Below are 16,660 nucleotides of genomic sequence, written 5' to 3'. Positions count from 1 at the left end.
AAAAAAAATCTTTTGTCCTTAGGATGGTGAAACACCACTTATAAAGGCCACGAAGATGAGAAATATTGAAGTGGTTGAACTTCTGCTAGATAAAGGAGCTAAAGTGTCTGCTGTAGATAAGGTAAAAGGAGGAGAAAGACCCCACAAACTCAAAGCAGTAATTTCTATGTAGAGGTAATATTTTGGATGGCAATGCTTGTTTTGTCCATTCAGATTCATGAGTGTTAATCCAGTTTTGTGGAGAGAAAAGTTTGAGTGGTTATGTCTATGATTGCAAAATTGTTTTCTCTTTTCAGTTGTCAAAGACTGGTGTGTTAAAAGTGTTGGAATTTCTTTGTAATTGTCCATTTGGGGACTAATACTTGAGCCCTTTCAAACTTAGTGTAGTACATATGGTTCTTGAAAAGCCTTTAAGAACCCAAGGCCATCTCCACATTGAGATAGGCATTTTAAATGCCATTTTCTGCATGAAGATACCTTTCCTGATCTCCCAAATTCCCTTATATTTAACTACTTTTTAAGAATAAGATTTTTTTTGTTTTGGATAGAACACTGGCTCTGGAGTAAGGAGGACCTGAGTTCAAATGTGGCCTCAGACACTTAATAATTACCTAACCTTGGGCAAGTCACTTAACTCCATTGCCTTAAATAACTAAAATTTTAAAAAATAATTTTATTTTGTTCTTTGTACTTGTATTCCCTAAGATGGTGCCTGACAGTTAGTAAATGGTTACTTAACAAGGGCGTCTGAATTGATTGGTGTTCCTCACCTCTTAATGACTTAAAAATAGGAGGAAATAGCCACAACAATATCTGTAGTAGAATAATGTATGTAATAAGTGATATTAGAAGTATTACTTTTGTCTAGGAAAATCAGAAAAAGCATTTGAGCTTGGCCTTGAAAGATGGATTAATATAAATTGTGATTGGGACAGATGGATCAGGGCTTGACCATGTGCATTCCAGGCAGAGTGGATAACATAAGAAAAGTATGGAAGCATCATATATGTTAAAGGAATGACAAAAGTCTAAAGTAAATTGAGCTGAAGAATTGGACTTGTGTCAGGAAGTTAACATAAAATAAATGTGGAAAAGTAGATTTGGCCTGGATTGTGGAGGATCTTGAATACCAAGAATTGAATTTAGAATTTATTTGGTAGACTTTATTTTTGAGGGGATGAAAGATATAATCAAAGTTGTGGCTGTCGAGTCTGGGAACTTTTTGATCCAAAAGCCCACAGCTAGGCATTTATCCCAAGGATGTGACAAACAAAAGTAAAGGTTCCACATACTCCAAAATATTCATAGCAATACTTTTTTGTGGAATTCATTTGGGAAGCTATTTCAGTGATCTAGATATGAGATTGTAAGGATTCAAATTAGGATGTTAATTGCAGAGGTAGGAAGCACTTCCTGATCCTCAAGTCCTTTTTCCTCAGCTACTTGTCCTTCATCATTTCTTGCAGCAAATTGACTTCCCTGGATTTGTATTCTTCTAGTTCCCTTCCTACTTCTCCTTTTCACTTTCTCCTCTTTGAGATATTTTATACATGTCTCTCTTATAGAATGTGAGCTCTCTAAGGGCATGAGGCTATTTATACTTTTTTGTCTTTGTATCTATGATGCTTACTATAATCCTTGGTACAGGATAAGCATTTAATAAATATTTGTTGATTGATAGTAACTCCCTGCCCTCCCTAACTCCTGCCAAACTAGTGAATAAATACAAAATACAAAACTTTAAACCCTGTCTTTTAGAACTTAATTCTGCTTCTCTTTGGTAAGTTTTTTGAGAAATGTGTCATTTAAAAGGAAGGAGAATTTTGGAGTAGCAGAAGAGAAGAACATTTTTTTAAGTGATAGAGACAGCTATAGGAAAAGGGAAAGGAATCAGAAACAGGAAGAAAATGATGAAAACTTGCAAACACAGAGATGGATTAAAGGAATAAGGTTCTGGATAAGATTAGAAAAGATGAAAACTACTGAACAGATGGCAAGAGATGACTTTCTCTTAAAAAGGAGGGAAAAATTAAAATAGAAAAAATTTGGAATTTTTCTAAAAGGATAGGGGTGAGAATGTTCATAGATGGAATGGGAAGAAGACTACAAAAAGCTTTTGCCACATGATTTATTTTGACTTATAGTGTTCAATAATTTTTATTAATCACTAAAATGAAGTAATCTTTTAGATGAAACAGTTGGAAGAGATACCAAATATGAGGCAACCTACATTCTATACTTAATAACCTTCTTGCTATTTTTCACAAATAGTTCTCTAATTCCCTCTAGATAACTTTGCACTGAAGTCATTCATATATGGAAGGTATTCTTCATTCACTTCTACATTACAAAATTTCACATTTCTTTCAAGACTTAGCTCAAGTGCTCTTTACCTGAAATCTTTCCTGATTTTCTCAAATGCTAATGACTTTCCAAATTACACTGTACATATACATATGTATACATGTGTGTGTGTATGTGTATATATGTGTGTGTGTGTGTGTGTGTGTGTGTGTGTGTGTGTGTGTGTGTACGAACACACATCTGTGGTCAAAATGTTGATAAAATCCATTATTAGAACTACAGTGATTTCTTCTAACCTAGAACTGCTCAAAAGTCAGCTCCCCTAATATATATGTATATTTATATGCACACATAAATATGCATTTTGCTTCCAACAGACTGTAACCTTCTTGAGAGAAGGAACAGTTTATTGGTCTTTAAATACAGCTATTGACATAGTCTCTTAATAAATGCTTATTGATTAAATTACCTTATGTTTCCTTTTTTTGATGTTTATATACTATTTTATTTTTTCCCCAGTTACATGGGTCTGTAACTCAGATCTGAGTATAAGTAAAGCTAGAGTCCTGCCTCAGTGATAATGAAGAGACCCTTTAATCTCCCTCAATCTCTGTACCACTGTGGACTAAGAGCAATGGAAATAGCTGCTGCTGCTGATTCAGTAGTTTCCAAGGCCTGCTCCTGGTCTACTGGGGCCAAGTTTGTGCTGCTGAGGCCTGGGCTGAACTATTCTCCACTCCCACCCCAGGGTGGCAGACTTTTCCTGCTGACCTTCCCACTTCTTTTTGGCAGTCTCTGGGCTGAGAGATCTGGAAATTGCGCCAGCTGCCACTGATTCTCAATTGCCCCATGATCTGTCCCTGGATTGCCAGGGTCTGGGCAACCCCTGCTGCTCTGTACTATTCTTTCACTCCAGTATAGCAGACCCTTCCCCCCCAGATCTTTCAAATTGTCTCAGACAGGAAAATTGTTTCACTCAGTCTTTTTGTGGCTTCTACTACTCTAGAATTTGTTTACAGTCATTATTTAAAGGTATTTAGAGTGGTTTGGGGGAGAACTTAGGTTAATCCTTGCCTTTACTCTGCCTCTTGCCTCCATTCCTCACTCTTTTATCTTGGCTCCATCTCTCCAAATAATTTCAATGAAGTAGGAAATAAGTTCCTCTACTGATGATGAGGGATGTTTGTTAGAATCTTTCATTTGACAAATATGGAGAAAGTTTGAAAGAACTGATGTATGACTGCATTGAGATAATTTAAAAGGATTGCCAAATAGTAAAAGCCATATTTAGGTTAGATAGCATTAATCTATAGTAGATTGGTTAACATATTTTCCATACTTTGGTATAGCAATGCTGGATTTCCCAGGAACGGAATTAGAGAAAAAAATAGAGTGGTAAAGAGATAAGTTGGTAATTGGCATGGAAATTATGACAGTCACAGAAAATGAAATTGAGTACACTGTAAAAGAAAAAATTAGAAAGGAAATTCTGTTGTAGACAGATTTAGAGGATCTAATTGAATATTTAAAAAGAAGTTAATTCCTGTGACATTAAGATTTATTTTCTTTCTTTCTTTTTTTTTTTTTTGCAAGTCAAATGGGGGTTAAGTGGCTTGCCCAAGGCCACACAGCTAGGTAATTTTTAAGTGTCTGAGACCGGATTTGAACCCAGGTACTCCTGACTCCAAGGCCAGTGCTTTATCCACTACGCCACCTAGCCGCCCCCTAAGATTTATTTTCAATAACAAAAAAGTACTCTACAAAATCTGTCACTTTTATGTGACAGATATGTTCTTGTTATCTAAACCACATAAGGCTAAGCAGAGAGACATGTAGAAAATCAATAATAGATACTGATACAAGAATTTTTAATAAAATTGTAGTGCAAGTATAGCCAAAAAATACTATTCACTATGACCAAGTTGGAATTATCGAGGAATGCGCAAATAGTGAAGACCTGTAAAGAAGGTGATTAGGAAAAGATTAAACAAATTGTTTTATATGAGTGTAATAGAATAATGGAATATAAGAAGCAACAAATATGAGGAATTCAGAAAAACACAGGAAGATAGATCAATTGATACAGTATGATATAAGCAGAACCAGGGGACAAAATAAATAATGACTAAAGCAATATTAAATGGAAAGAAAAAATACTAATAGAATCTCTGAAATACCAGTGGCCCTAGCTAGATTTTCTTTACTGTTTTTGATCTTTATTGTTAGAAGGAAAAGTTCTGATATGCTAGATGAGAATGAGATTAAGGGGGAGAAGTTCTGGGAGTTGGGAGATTCTGATTTAGAATAGATGAAAGAAAAAAAAGAATAGATGAAAGGGATAATGATCCTTTTAAATAACTCAGGGTATTTATCACTTAATTTGAATATAAATATTGATTATATATATAAAAATTATGAAAACCTAGATATTTTGTCATGATTTTATAGAAAGGAGATACTCCTCTCCATATTGCCATACGTGGCCGAAGCCGGAAGCTAGCGGAACTTCTTTTAAGAAATCCAAAAGATGGAAGGCTGCTTTATAGGCCAAACAAATCAGGAGAGACACCATACAACATTGACTGTAGCCATCAGAAAAGTATTTTAACTCAAATATTTGGAGCCAGTAAGTATTGTGTTACGTTTGAGTGAATTTATTTTTCTTTATTGAACTATATTTTCTTTATGAAATAATTATAAAGTAATCAAATATTGGAAGGAATGAGTGTATGCTTTGACTGATGTAATTGTTATGTCTAATTATCTATTTTATATCTATTTAATTATCTATTTTATATCTATGGAAAAGTTGCCAAATTACTTTTACATTGACACATACCTGAAATAGATATTATGTGAAATATTAAATATGCAAGGTTTTAAGCATCGGAAATGATGAATGTCACAAAGAAAATATTCAAATGTGGTCTTTTAACTATATTAAGGAAGGGGTGATTAGGTGGCACAGTGGATTGAGCACCGGCCCTGGAGTCAGGAGTACCTGCGTTCAAATCCAGCCTCAGACACTTAATTAACTAGCTGTGTGGTCTTGGGCAAGCCACTTAACCCCATTTGCCTTGCAAAAACCTAAATATCTATCTATCTGCCTATCTCTCTCTCTCTCTCTCTCTCTCTCTCTCTCTCTCTCTCTCTCTCTCTCTCTCTCTCTCTCTCTCTCTCTCTCTGTGTGTGTGTATGTATATATATATATATATATATATATATATATATTAAGGAAGCTTTAAACTTAATTAGTTAATATTTCTAATAGATCCCTAAAGGAAAGCTAGGTGTAAAAGTTCTAAAAGTCCTTGCATTTAGTTTCTTATTTTGGTACACATTTATTTAGCTTTATTTTTTAAAAAATTTTTAGAGACTGTTCATGTGGTCTCTCTTATATGAAATCTAATTTTTTTGTTTTCCTTGAATATATGAAAACTAAAAAAGTAATACTTCATCTTGCTTTCATATGATTTAAGTAAAATCACCGTTTAATGCAATTGTGTGATATTTTTAATTTACAGGACACTTATCTCCTACTGATGCAGATGGAGACATGCTTGGTTATGATTTGTATAGCAGTGCTCTGGCTGATATTCTTAGTGAACCAACCATGCAACCCCCCATTTGTGTGGGATTGTATGCCCAGTGGGGAAGTGGGAAATCTTTTTTGCTCAAGAAATTGGAAGGTAAAGTGATTGAACTAATTTTTATTTGTGTGCATGTATGTGTATGTACATAAAACATTTGCAACTAGATGACATAGTGGGTAGAGCGCTGACCTTTAAGTCAGGAGGACCTGAGTTCAAATATGTCCTCAGACACTTACCAACTATCTGACCTTGAGCAAGTCACTTAACCCTGTTTGCCTTGTATTCAGGGCATCTTTAGTCTTCCTGATTCATATCTGGCCACTAGACCCAGATGGTTCTGGAGGAGAAAGTGAAGCTGGTAACTTATCACAACCCCCCTTACCCAAATCCAGTTAATATGCTTATCATGGCATCATTTCCCTGATGTTGTGGTCTTCTTTGAGAACAAAGGACAAACTCCATCATTTGCACATATATATATATATATATATATATATATATATATATATATATATATATATATATATATATATATATATATATCTTAACACATTTTCAAGAATTTCTTATATGGTAGTAACTTTTTAGGCTATCATTAAAATAATATTTTTAAAGGAAAGAATTATAATATTCTGTAGAATTTTTTTTTTTAGATTTTTTTCAAGGCAAATGGGGTTAAGTGGCTTGCCCAAGGCCACACAGCTAGGTAATTATTAAGTGTCTGAGACCGGATTTGAACCCAGGTACTCCTGACTCCAAGGCCGGTGCTTTATCCAGTACGCCACCTAGCCGCCCCTCTGTAGAATTTTTTAAAGCATGATGTAATCCTGCTGCAGTACTCCAAGCCCTTGGCTTACCTGGATGAAGATCAATATCTAGGGACTGGCCTCAAATCATATCTCCTGGGAATGAGGACTTTTTTTAGTTTTTTTGAAAATACAACTTGTGTCTTGGTCTTCACCAATTAGTATGGTTAAAAGGTCTTAACTTATAGGCAGCTATATGCAAGGCAGCAAAGCATAGTAGGCACATGACAGGTTTTTTTCTTTCTACAATGGTCTTTAAATTATTTTGCCTTTTTCCCATTGTTTCCTTTTACCTGAGTATAAAGGTCTTAGCTGTACAGCCTTACAGCTACCTGAAGGCTTTGTACTTTGCCTTGGAGAGAAATGAATTTGATGTTGTAAGAGAGTCATCTTGTTTGTAAAGACCTGTAGTGGTAAGGACCTAAGAATTTGAACATTTTCCAGAAGGAAGTAAAACTTGGTCGAAGCAATCTCTTTACCAACTGAACTGTACCAGTAAAATAATTCATGGTAGGAGAGGCGGCAAAGTCTGGGTTTTTGCTTCTCTAAATCAGAATTCAGTCCTTTGCTGATCCTGAAGCTCTAGGGTCAGACATGTGGTCCTCAATTCAAGAACTCTTGACATTCTTCCAGAAGACTTGAATTCTGAACTGACCATCTGAGGAGAGATTCCCTTTCAGTAAGAAAATGCTGTTCATCATTCTGAGAGATTAGGCCCCTGTCTCTTCCACAGCTTAATGCAAGATCCCTTGCTCTCTTTAGGGTATTCTTTAATATGGCTTCATTGACTTCTGCAGCTATCTGGATAAGGGATCTCATCATTATATCTCATTTCCATGGCTAGAAAAATCCTTTGCAGTTTTATGTGTAAGTGAGAGAGCATTTGCAATTAATTGTTCATGATATCACCATTTTTCCCTTCCCTTCCCCTTCCCCAGTTTTACATTTTGCTCTAAAGTCTCTGTTTTTTGATATGTGCAGTGCTCTCACACAGTATCCTAACTCAATCAAATCATTTTGGAATACTGAGATTTAACCATCCATCCTTAGTAAGTCAAATTAGTTGACTAACAAATATTCAGCATTCACTACCCTCAAATATACTTGATTTTCTCAGCAGGCCATCTTCATTAGGCAGGTAAAATAACAAATACTACTTTACCTCTGCAACCTGAGGCTGATCAGACAATTTTGATCACATTGATCTCCTATTGAGATCAGTGGAAATATGCTTAATTATTAAGTGAACAAGAGTGTTTAGTTGGAATTGCATCTACACCGGGGAAGTGGAAAATCTCTCAGTTTCAAAACATTGGAAAGTAAAGTAATTGGTAGATTTGGTAGATTTGTACATGCTTTCAGGGAAGTTTTCAAAAGCTTATCACAACAGAAGTTTTTTTTAAGCAAACTGTTCTGTTGTAAATTTTTGAATAAAGATTTTATGTAGAATGAGACACTGAATTTTTTCAAAGTGTTTACAAATATTTTGAAAATATTGGAACTTCAAAATGACTTTTTCTCTGCAAATTTTTATTCTTAAGAGTTTTATCCTATTTCTTTTTCAGATGAGATGAAGACTTTTGCAGGACAACAAATTGAACCTCTTTTCCAGTTCTCATGGCTTATAGTATTTCTTACACTGTTGCTTTGTGGAGGGTTAGGTTTACTGCTTTCTTTTACTGTGGACCTGAAACTTGGAATAGCAGTGGCATTAAGCTTCTTGGCACTCTTATATATATTCTTTTGTAAGTCTTTGCTTTTATTTTTTTCGTATAATGAAAAACATAACAGATTTCATCATTTTACTTAAGATTTTCATTTTGATTTTTTTTCATTGAAAGTTTAAAAGACTATTACTGGAAGATGAATATAGTAGTATGAGTGGAAAGGTTTAACCACAAATTATATACACTAGTCCACTATTCTTTGTACTATACTAATTGACTTGGGAAAAAGCTGTATTCTAATTGGTTTCAGTGGCTTTCAAAATCTGTATAAAATTTCTTTTATCAAACCTAAGCATTGGTGCAAGAGAACCTCTTACTTATATATTGCATATACATTAGACTTTAAATAACATTTTGTCATCATTTTTTGCTAGTTTAGGGGGAGCACTGAATGTCACTGCATTTTTCTGAAACAGGGAATATAAAAATAATTCCTAATTCCTCTTCTGAGTGTTGTCATCATTTGCAAGAAAGGAACTATTTATGTATTCTATTACTATATGAATCATAGATTTGTTTTTCTAATTTAAGTTTTTCTTAGGCTAACATTAAATAAGCCTCTAGACCTTAAACATACACCAGTGAGAGGTGGGTGGTAGGTAGTATAAATGGATTGCTCAGGCATTTGGTATAGGGAAATTGGCATTAAATTAAAAAAAAACTTACTACAGTACATACTTCACTTGTGAATCATTGAATGAAAGCTAACTACTTGAATTTTTTTTCCTTGGGGAAATGAATGCGAACTGATTACCTAAAATGATTTCATTGGGCTTATTTTTACATTTCAGCTATAATTTACTTTGGTGGTCGAAGGGAAGGGGAAAGTTGGAATTGGTCCTGGGTGGTAAGCACTAGGTTGGCAAGACATATTGGTTACTTGGAACTCCTCCTCAAATTGATGTTTGTAAACCCTCCTGAATTGCCAGAGCAAACTACAAAAGCTTTACCAGTCAGGTGAGCTGAATGCTTTTTATTTCTTATTTCTTTGTTGCAAGTACTCTGCTATTTTCAGTCAAAAGTAAAAATTTAATGAACTAAGAAAAATTTCTCTTCTGGTTATGTTATTTTTTTTTTTTAGTATGTCCAAAATTCCATGAAACTTATAATTATGAAAGTTTGCTTGGGTGGTTTAATTTTTTTGCTATTGGAAAAATTAATGCTTTATTAGTTTGCAGATATTTCCTAATTGAGCTTAATAGCAAATTGATAAAGAATTTGTATTCATGATTGTATTTTAGACAGGAAAACTTAGGGTCAAAGATGCTTTAATCTTCTCAGAAAATCAGTTTCACATAACAAACTAGATTATGAATGATTTTTTTAAAAAAAATTCTTTTTTGTTTTCTTAAATTTACTTTGTAATTTGAAAGCATTATTTACTATAAATTTTTAGCCATTAGATTTGTTCCTTTTGGCTTCAGAGTATAGATCAAAAAACAAAAGGGGGAAAGTCACAAAATGGTGAAATCAACCTAAATGTCAGGAAAAACACAATTGCCTCCATTTTTTATTTCAAGGCAGACTGAGGGACTTCAGGAGGTGGCAGAATGGGTTTCTCCTGATTGACAGGACGATATCACCATAAATCTAGGACTGTAGATATTTGAGAGGCCATCCAGATCAATTCGTTCAGAGAATGAAATATTTACTATTAGATAACCATCACATGGGTAACCCCAACTTTAGCTAGAAGATAACTAGTGAGTGGAACTCACCTCCCAATCTCCCTGAGGCAGCACATTCCACTTTAACTGTTAGAAAATTGAAGAAAAAAAATCATCTACTTTTTTCAGATGAAAACCTGGACTCAGTTTATTGGATACACTGAAACTGAGTAAATAAGAGGGACAGTGTGCAGGAGTGAAAATAGTCAGATGGAACTGGGGCTCATTATAATGTTGATCAATTTGAAATTATGTGAAGAAAGATTAACATCCTTTGTAGTGGTTATATTCCTCATTTTATACTATATGGAAATTTAAAAAATAAACCACAGGAGTAAATCTCTAATATATAATAAAACATTTATAACATTTCTCTGTGTCAACCAAAACCAAAATCAAAGTGGATGCTTGTTAATTAGTGGCATGGTAGAACAAACATGAATGCATCTAAGAAATTATTAGTTTCCTTCCCATCCCCAGCATTCTCTCTCTTTCCATAACTCTATGTCTCTTTGATTCAAGACCTAGTTATGAAATGGATAATCATGTGGTGAGGAGGTGCAAAAATAATATATGACTTACATAACTGTTACAAAAGTAGTATTCCTTAGAGAGATATAACCTTGAGATTCCTTTATTCAAGCAACTGGGGGGCTTTTTAGCATCTCTAGCATCAAATGTAAACATGTTTAACTTTAGTTTTTGCAAGGCAAATGGGATTAAGTGGCTTGCCCAAGGCCACACAGCTAGGTAATTATTAAGTGTCTGAACCCAGATTTGAACTCAGGTACTCATGACTCCAAGGCTGGTGCTCTATCCACTGTGCCACCTAGTCGCCCCATCATGTTTAACTTTTTTTAAAAAATTTATTTATTCAAGGCAATGGAGTTAAGAGTGACTTGCCCAGGGTCACACAACTAGGAAATTATCACTACAAAGTATCTGAGACTGGATTTGAACTTAGGTTCTCCTGACTCCAGGGCCAGTACTCTATTTACTGTGCCACCCGGCTGCCCCCTTCATGTTTAACTTTCAAAGCCCTATAGAACTTATACTTTCAGCCTCATTAGACATTAAAAAAATCTGTTATGTGTTATTTGTTGTTCAGTCATGTCTGACTCTTTGTGATCTCATTTGGACTTTTCTGGACAAAGTTCCTGGAGTAGTTTGTAATTTCCTTCTTTAGCTCATTTTATAGATGAGGAAACTGAGGATGAAGTGACTTGTACATGTTTGAGGTCAAATTTGAACTCAAGAAGATGAATCTTCCTGAGTTCAGGCAAGGCTCTCTGTTTCTCCACCTACTATCCTACTGGCTATGTAACCCTAAGCAAACCATCACCTTTCAGTCCTCTGAGTAACTCTTTACTAAGATTATAAGGATTATAAATTATCACCTGAGAATTCCTAGACCAGTGAAATCAAAGGTATAGTTCTATATTAAATATAGGCATATTCATGCATTTCATATATATATATATATATATATTTATACATAATATATATTTAAGATTTAATTTGACTGCTCTAATTGTTGTATTATCTTCTTATAATCATTGTCCATTGAAATGTGCTAAAAAAATCTATCACTTTCATATCTTCCATTCCTCTCATTATTTAGAGAATTGTTTCCATTTAGCTTTACTACTATTACTAGATATTCTGTGGATAGTAGTCATCTCTTCACTTGATCATGTGAACTTTCAGGACTTCACTTTTTTTTTTAGCAAGATGAAAGCATTGGGCAAAATGGGATCTAAGGTCCCCATTCATATTGAATATTTTGTGATCTTTTTTCTTCTCATTGGATAAAACTCATTTTAAAAAAAAATAGAATTTGTTAGACATAATACTTGTTCCTTGACAGTTTGACAACTTAAAAGTTTTTTATACTTTTATTTAGAAAAAAAGTTAAAGTTAATGAAATAATCCAAGTGCTTTTAAAAAATTGTTAAAATGTGAATTTTATTCAAGTAATGACAAAATATATTCTTTTTTTTGAAAGGTTTTTATTTACAGATTATAATAGACTCTCTAGTGTGGGTGGAGAAACTTCATTGGCTGAGATGATTGCAACTCTTTCTGATGCTTGTGAAAGAGAATTTGGTTTCTTAGCCACAAGACTTTTTCGAGTATTCAAGACTGAAGATACACAGGGTAGAACTTTTATATTTCTCTGCTTTTGTATGATTACATAATAGTTTTGTTTTTTCTATTTATGTAAATTTTAAATTCTCTTCAGTATGTTATCTTGTATACTAAGAATTTTATATTCTACTTTGACTATTGAATTGTTATATAGACAGTAGAAGCATAAATAATGACCAAAATTCTTTTTATGTGTTACAGGAAAAAAAAAGTGGAAGAAAACTTGTTGCCTCCCATCTTTTGTCATCTTCATTTTTATCTTGGGATGTATTATTGCTGGAATCACTCTCCTTGCTATATTTAGAGTTGACCCACAACATATGACAGTAAATGCTATTCTTATATCAATTGCATCTATTGTTGGTTTGGCCTTCATCTTAAACTGTCGTACTTGGTGGAAAGTACTAGATTCGATCCTAAATTCCCAGCGTAAACGTCTCCATAATGCTGCCACCAAACTGCACAAGTTGAAAAGTGAAGGTTTCATGAAGGTAAGTAAACATTGAAATATTTATAACAAAAACTCCAGCATGTGAATTTTCTAGAATTCTAAGCACTGAACTGGGTTTAAAACATTTTGTTAACTTTTAAAAATTTTAGTTTCAACTTCATTTGGAATTATATTCAGGTACATTCCCTAACGGTGGGTATAAAGGTCTTGGCATCTCTCATTCACTGAGTAGAATTATTATCTCTACAAAGATTACTTTTTTTTTTTTAGGTTTTTGCAAGGCAAATGGGGTGAAGTGGCTTGCCCAAGGCCACACAGCTAGGTAATTATTAAGTGTCTAAGACCGGATTTGAACCCAGGTACTCCTGACTCCAGGGCTGGTGCTTTATCCACTGCGCCACCTTACCACCCCCAAAGATTACTTTTGAGAGCTGGTATCTTCATAAAACCTTTCCTGATGTAACTGCTTGTTTTGTTCTCCCCCACCTCAATTTACTGAATTTATATTTGTAAATTCATATTTTCTTCTTTGATAAAATGTGAGCTCTCTTTTTGACATTTAAAGTCCATCACTAAGATGAGCAGAACCAGAAAAATCACTGTATACCCTAACAACAACATGGGGGGTGTTGTTCAACCTTGAAGGACTTGCTCATTTCATCAGTATGACAACCAGGAACAATTTTGGGCTGTCTGCAAAGGAGAGTGCCATCTGTATTGAGATAAAGAGCTGTGGAGTTTGAACAAAGTTCAAGGACTATTCCCTTTAATTTAGGGGGAAAAAACCAGATATCTTATTGTCTGATCTTGTTATTTTTTAGACTTTTTTGTCTCTTCCTTAAGGATATGATTTCTTTCTCATCACACTCAATGTGGATCAATGTACAACATGGAAACAAAGTAAAGACTGACAGATTGCTTTCTGTGGGGGGTGGGGGTGGGGAGAGGGAAGTAAGATGGGGGAAAATTGTAAAACTCAAATAATATCTTTAATAAAAAAAAAATAAAGTCCATCTTTACCTGGCCTCAAATGATCTTTCCAGCCTTCGTATATGTTCCTTTCCTTCCTTTAGTGTTACTGTTTCTCTTTTTTATTAATTAGGGTTTTTTTTTTTCAAGGCAATGGGGTTAAGTGGCTTACCCGAGGCCACACAGCTAGGTAATTATTAAGTGTCTGAAGCTGGATTTGAACTCAGGTACTCCTGACTCCAGGGCTGGTGTTCTATCCATTGCACCACCTAGCCACCCCTAGACTTACTGTTTCTCACAGCATTTTTCGTCTTTTTTCAGTTTTTTTTTTTTTTGTTTTGTTATTTTTTGATATCTCATAGAGTCATTAAATTCCATTTGGCCAATTCTGATTTTTTTTTTCAATTCTGATTTTTAAGGTGATATATTTTGCAGTTAGATCTTGTATCTTTTTTATAGAGATGTTAATTTTCTTTTTAACTTTCTTGGTTAGCTTTTATTTTTTTCCATTTTCCCCTCTACCTTTCTTATTTGGTTTTAAAAAATCACTTTTTTATTGTTTTAAAAATCTTTCACTCTCTTGCTCTCTCTTCATGTTCTGGTTCTTGTTCTCTTCATTTTGCTCTTGCTCTTTAATTCTTCTAGGAATTTTTTGCGGAGTTAATGTCTAATCTATATTTTTCTTTGAGGTCTTGCTTGTAGATGTTTTCAAGTAATTTTTCCTTCTGTGTTGATCTTCAATTTTTTTTTCCTGTCAGCATTGTAGTTCTTTATGATCAGCTTCTTTTTGTTTATTCGTTCTTTTAGCCTACCTCTTAACTTTGGACTTTATGTTAGTGTTGGGCTCTGCTTATTTCTGAGAGGCAGGGGATATCTGACCTGAGTTTCTCACTTTCACAATTCAATCTGGGGATCCTGTAAGTTTGTTTCTTCTAAAGTGATAGGACCTGTTCACAACCCTTTTGTCTGAGCTCTGGAAGTATCTGATTCAGGTTTGGGTTTCTTGACTTATGTAGTTGAGTTTCAGTAGATTGTGGCAGAACAGTTTCTACCCTTTGAGCTTACTCTCTCCTGCCCTAGTTTTTCCATTGTAAATTTTGTTCTAGTCTAAAAGTTGGAACTGAGTCATTTCTTTGATTCTGGGCTCAGAGGCACACAATTTGTTTCTGGAATTTGTGCTCATTCATCTAGGGCCTGTCAACTGGACTGAAACTGGCCTCTTATCTATGGGTGGCTGGAGCCACACAAAGAAGGCCAGAAACAGATGTGTCAGGACACAGTTAGAAGTTTAATTAATTTCAGAGTGAGGAAAAAGACCAGGGAGGTCCAAGCCCTCCCTTCTAAGAAGGCTGAGGCCACTTAAATACATGAAAGGTGTTGGATCCCAAAACAATCTTGACACTGTTCTCATCGTGGTCTTTCTTGGGGCACTATTGTTCTTGGGTTCCATGGGAACAGTCCTTTTCCCCAGTCTTGGGGGTTGTGATTACTTTGCAGGGCATACAACCAGAGTTCTCTGATGGCAACAGAAGTTGTACCTGGAAATTATAAGGAATGAAATATGAACATATGATGGATGGTCTGGGAAATAGGGGAAGCTAAATCCCTCAGGGAAGACCTGGTGCTAGTCCAAGCAATATATTTTGGCAAAGGGTAGTATCATCCTGAACTTAAAGGATTTTTGTTCTGCTAAGCTGAGAACACAGCCTGCTTTCTGGGTCATAGTTCTGGGAAACAGACCCTTTGCTTGGTAGCAACTGTTGCTTTGCATTCCTGGATCTGTGACCTAGAACTGGACTTGGATAACAGAGCTTCCAGATGACTCCTGCCTTCAGGACTAATTGATGAGTCCCCTGGGATTCTGCTCTGGTCCTTGCTCCCATCCCATTGCCACTATCACTACCCTTTGCTCTTGACCAGTCTAGTTTCTGTAGACTTCTCTGTTTGTCTTCCTAAGATGCTCAGAGCTGAAAAATGACTCACTGACTTTTTCTTGATTTTTCTGTCAGTCTGGTAGGGTTTTTTTTAAGTCTCACTCTGCTGTCTTGACTCCACTCTCTTAAGTTACTTGACTAGAGTAATGTTATATCATGGGTGGAGCCAGAACTTAAAAATAGTATTCTAGACTCTCAAGTTTATATTTGTTTTTATTAGGTTATTTTGCATTAATATTTTTAAAAACCTTTCTTTTATGAAGTATTTCATTATACCTTAAATGCTTTCTTTTGAGCAGGTTCTGAAATGTGAAGTGGAATTGATGGCTAGAATGGCAAAAACCATTGACAGTTTTACTCAGAATCAGACAAGACTAGTGGTCATCATTGATGGACTGGATGCTTGTGAGCAAGACAAAGTCCTACAGATGCTGGACACAGTATGTTTTCAGACATTTTAACTTATCTATAGAGTTTTATACACTTGGTGCTTGACTATATGGGCCATATTTGATAGAAATTTAAGTTGAATGAGTTTGATAGAAATGTTTTTGGGGTTTTTTTTTTTGCAAGGCAGTAGGGTTAAGTGGCTTGCTCAAGGTCACACAGCTAGGTAATTATTAAGTGTCTGAGTTCGGGTTTGAACTCAAGTCCTCCTGACTCCAGGGCTCTATCCACTGTGCCACCTACCTGCCCCTGATAGAAATGTGAAAGGTCTTTCTCTGGTGTTTTCTGAGAGACACCATGGATAGATAGTTGTGGACAGAATTGGAGGTACCTGTGGAACCCCAAGTGTTGTTAGTAGATAGGACACATCAGTTAGACTTCTAAGCAGTAGCATAAAGCACCACACCATGGACCATGAAGATGAGTAAGAAATGGTCCCTGTACTTGGTCAGGATGAGGAAAAAGGCTATAAAAATAATTATAGAAGGACAAAATCATAGGGCAATGGGAAAGTGGTAGAGGAGAAGGGAGACTTCTGGAGTTCTTGATGAACTATTCCTTATCTTCCCTCCCTCCCCCCAAAAAAGAAAAGGAACAAGATGGGGAAATCAGAA

General features: G+C 35.1%; 1 protein-coding gene across 10 annotated transcripts in view; it reads left to right on the top strand.

Moving 5' to 3' along the window:
* The window catches only part of KIDINS220 (kinase D interacting substrate 220), a 161,420-nt gene that overhangs the window by 56,662 nt on the left and 88,098 nt on the right, over positions 1 to 16,660 (top strand). For all 10 annotated transcript variants that reach the window (XM_074209621.1, XM_074209620.1, XM_074209619.1 and 7 more), the window contains exons 11-18: positions 23 to 121; positions 4,753 to 4,930; positions 5,829 to 5,993; positions 8,269 to 8,448; positions 9,222 to 9,387; positions 12,103 to 12,254; positions 12,447 to 12,736; positions 15,899 to 16,039. In XM_074209621.1, coding sequence (XP_074065722.1) covers positions 23 to 121; positions 4,753 to 4,930; positions 5,829 to 5,993; positions 8,269 to 8,448; positions 9,222 to 9,387; positions 12,103 to 12,254; positions 12,447 to 12,736; positions 15,899 to 16,039 — 1,371 coding nt within the window. The remainder of the gene's footprint in view (positions 1 to 22; positions 122 to 4,752; positions 4,931 to 5,828; positions 5,994 to 8,268; positions 8,449 to 9,221; positions 9,388 to 12,102; positions 12,255 to 12,446; positions 12,737 to 15,898; positions 16,040 to 16,660) is intronic.

This window comes from Macrotis lagotis, chromosome 1 (assembly GCF_037893015.1).
Source record: "Macrotis lagotis isolate mMagLag1 chromosome 1, bilby.v1.9.chrom.fasta, whole genome shotgun sequence".
In the NCBI taxonomy this organism is placed as follows: domain Eukaryota; kingdom Metazoa; phylum Chordata; class Mammalia; order Peramelemorphia; family Peramelidae; genus Macrotis; species Macrotis lagotis.
This window is presented reverse-complemented; position numbering and strand designations above follow the sequence as displayed.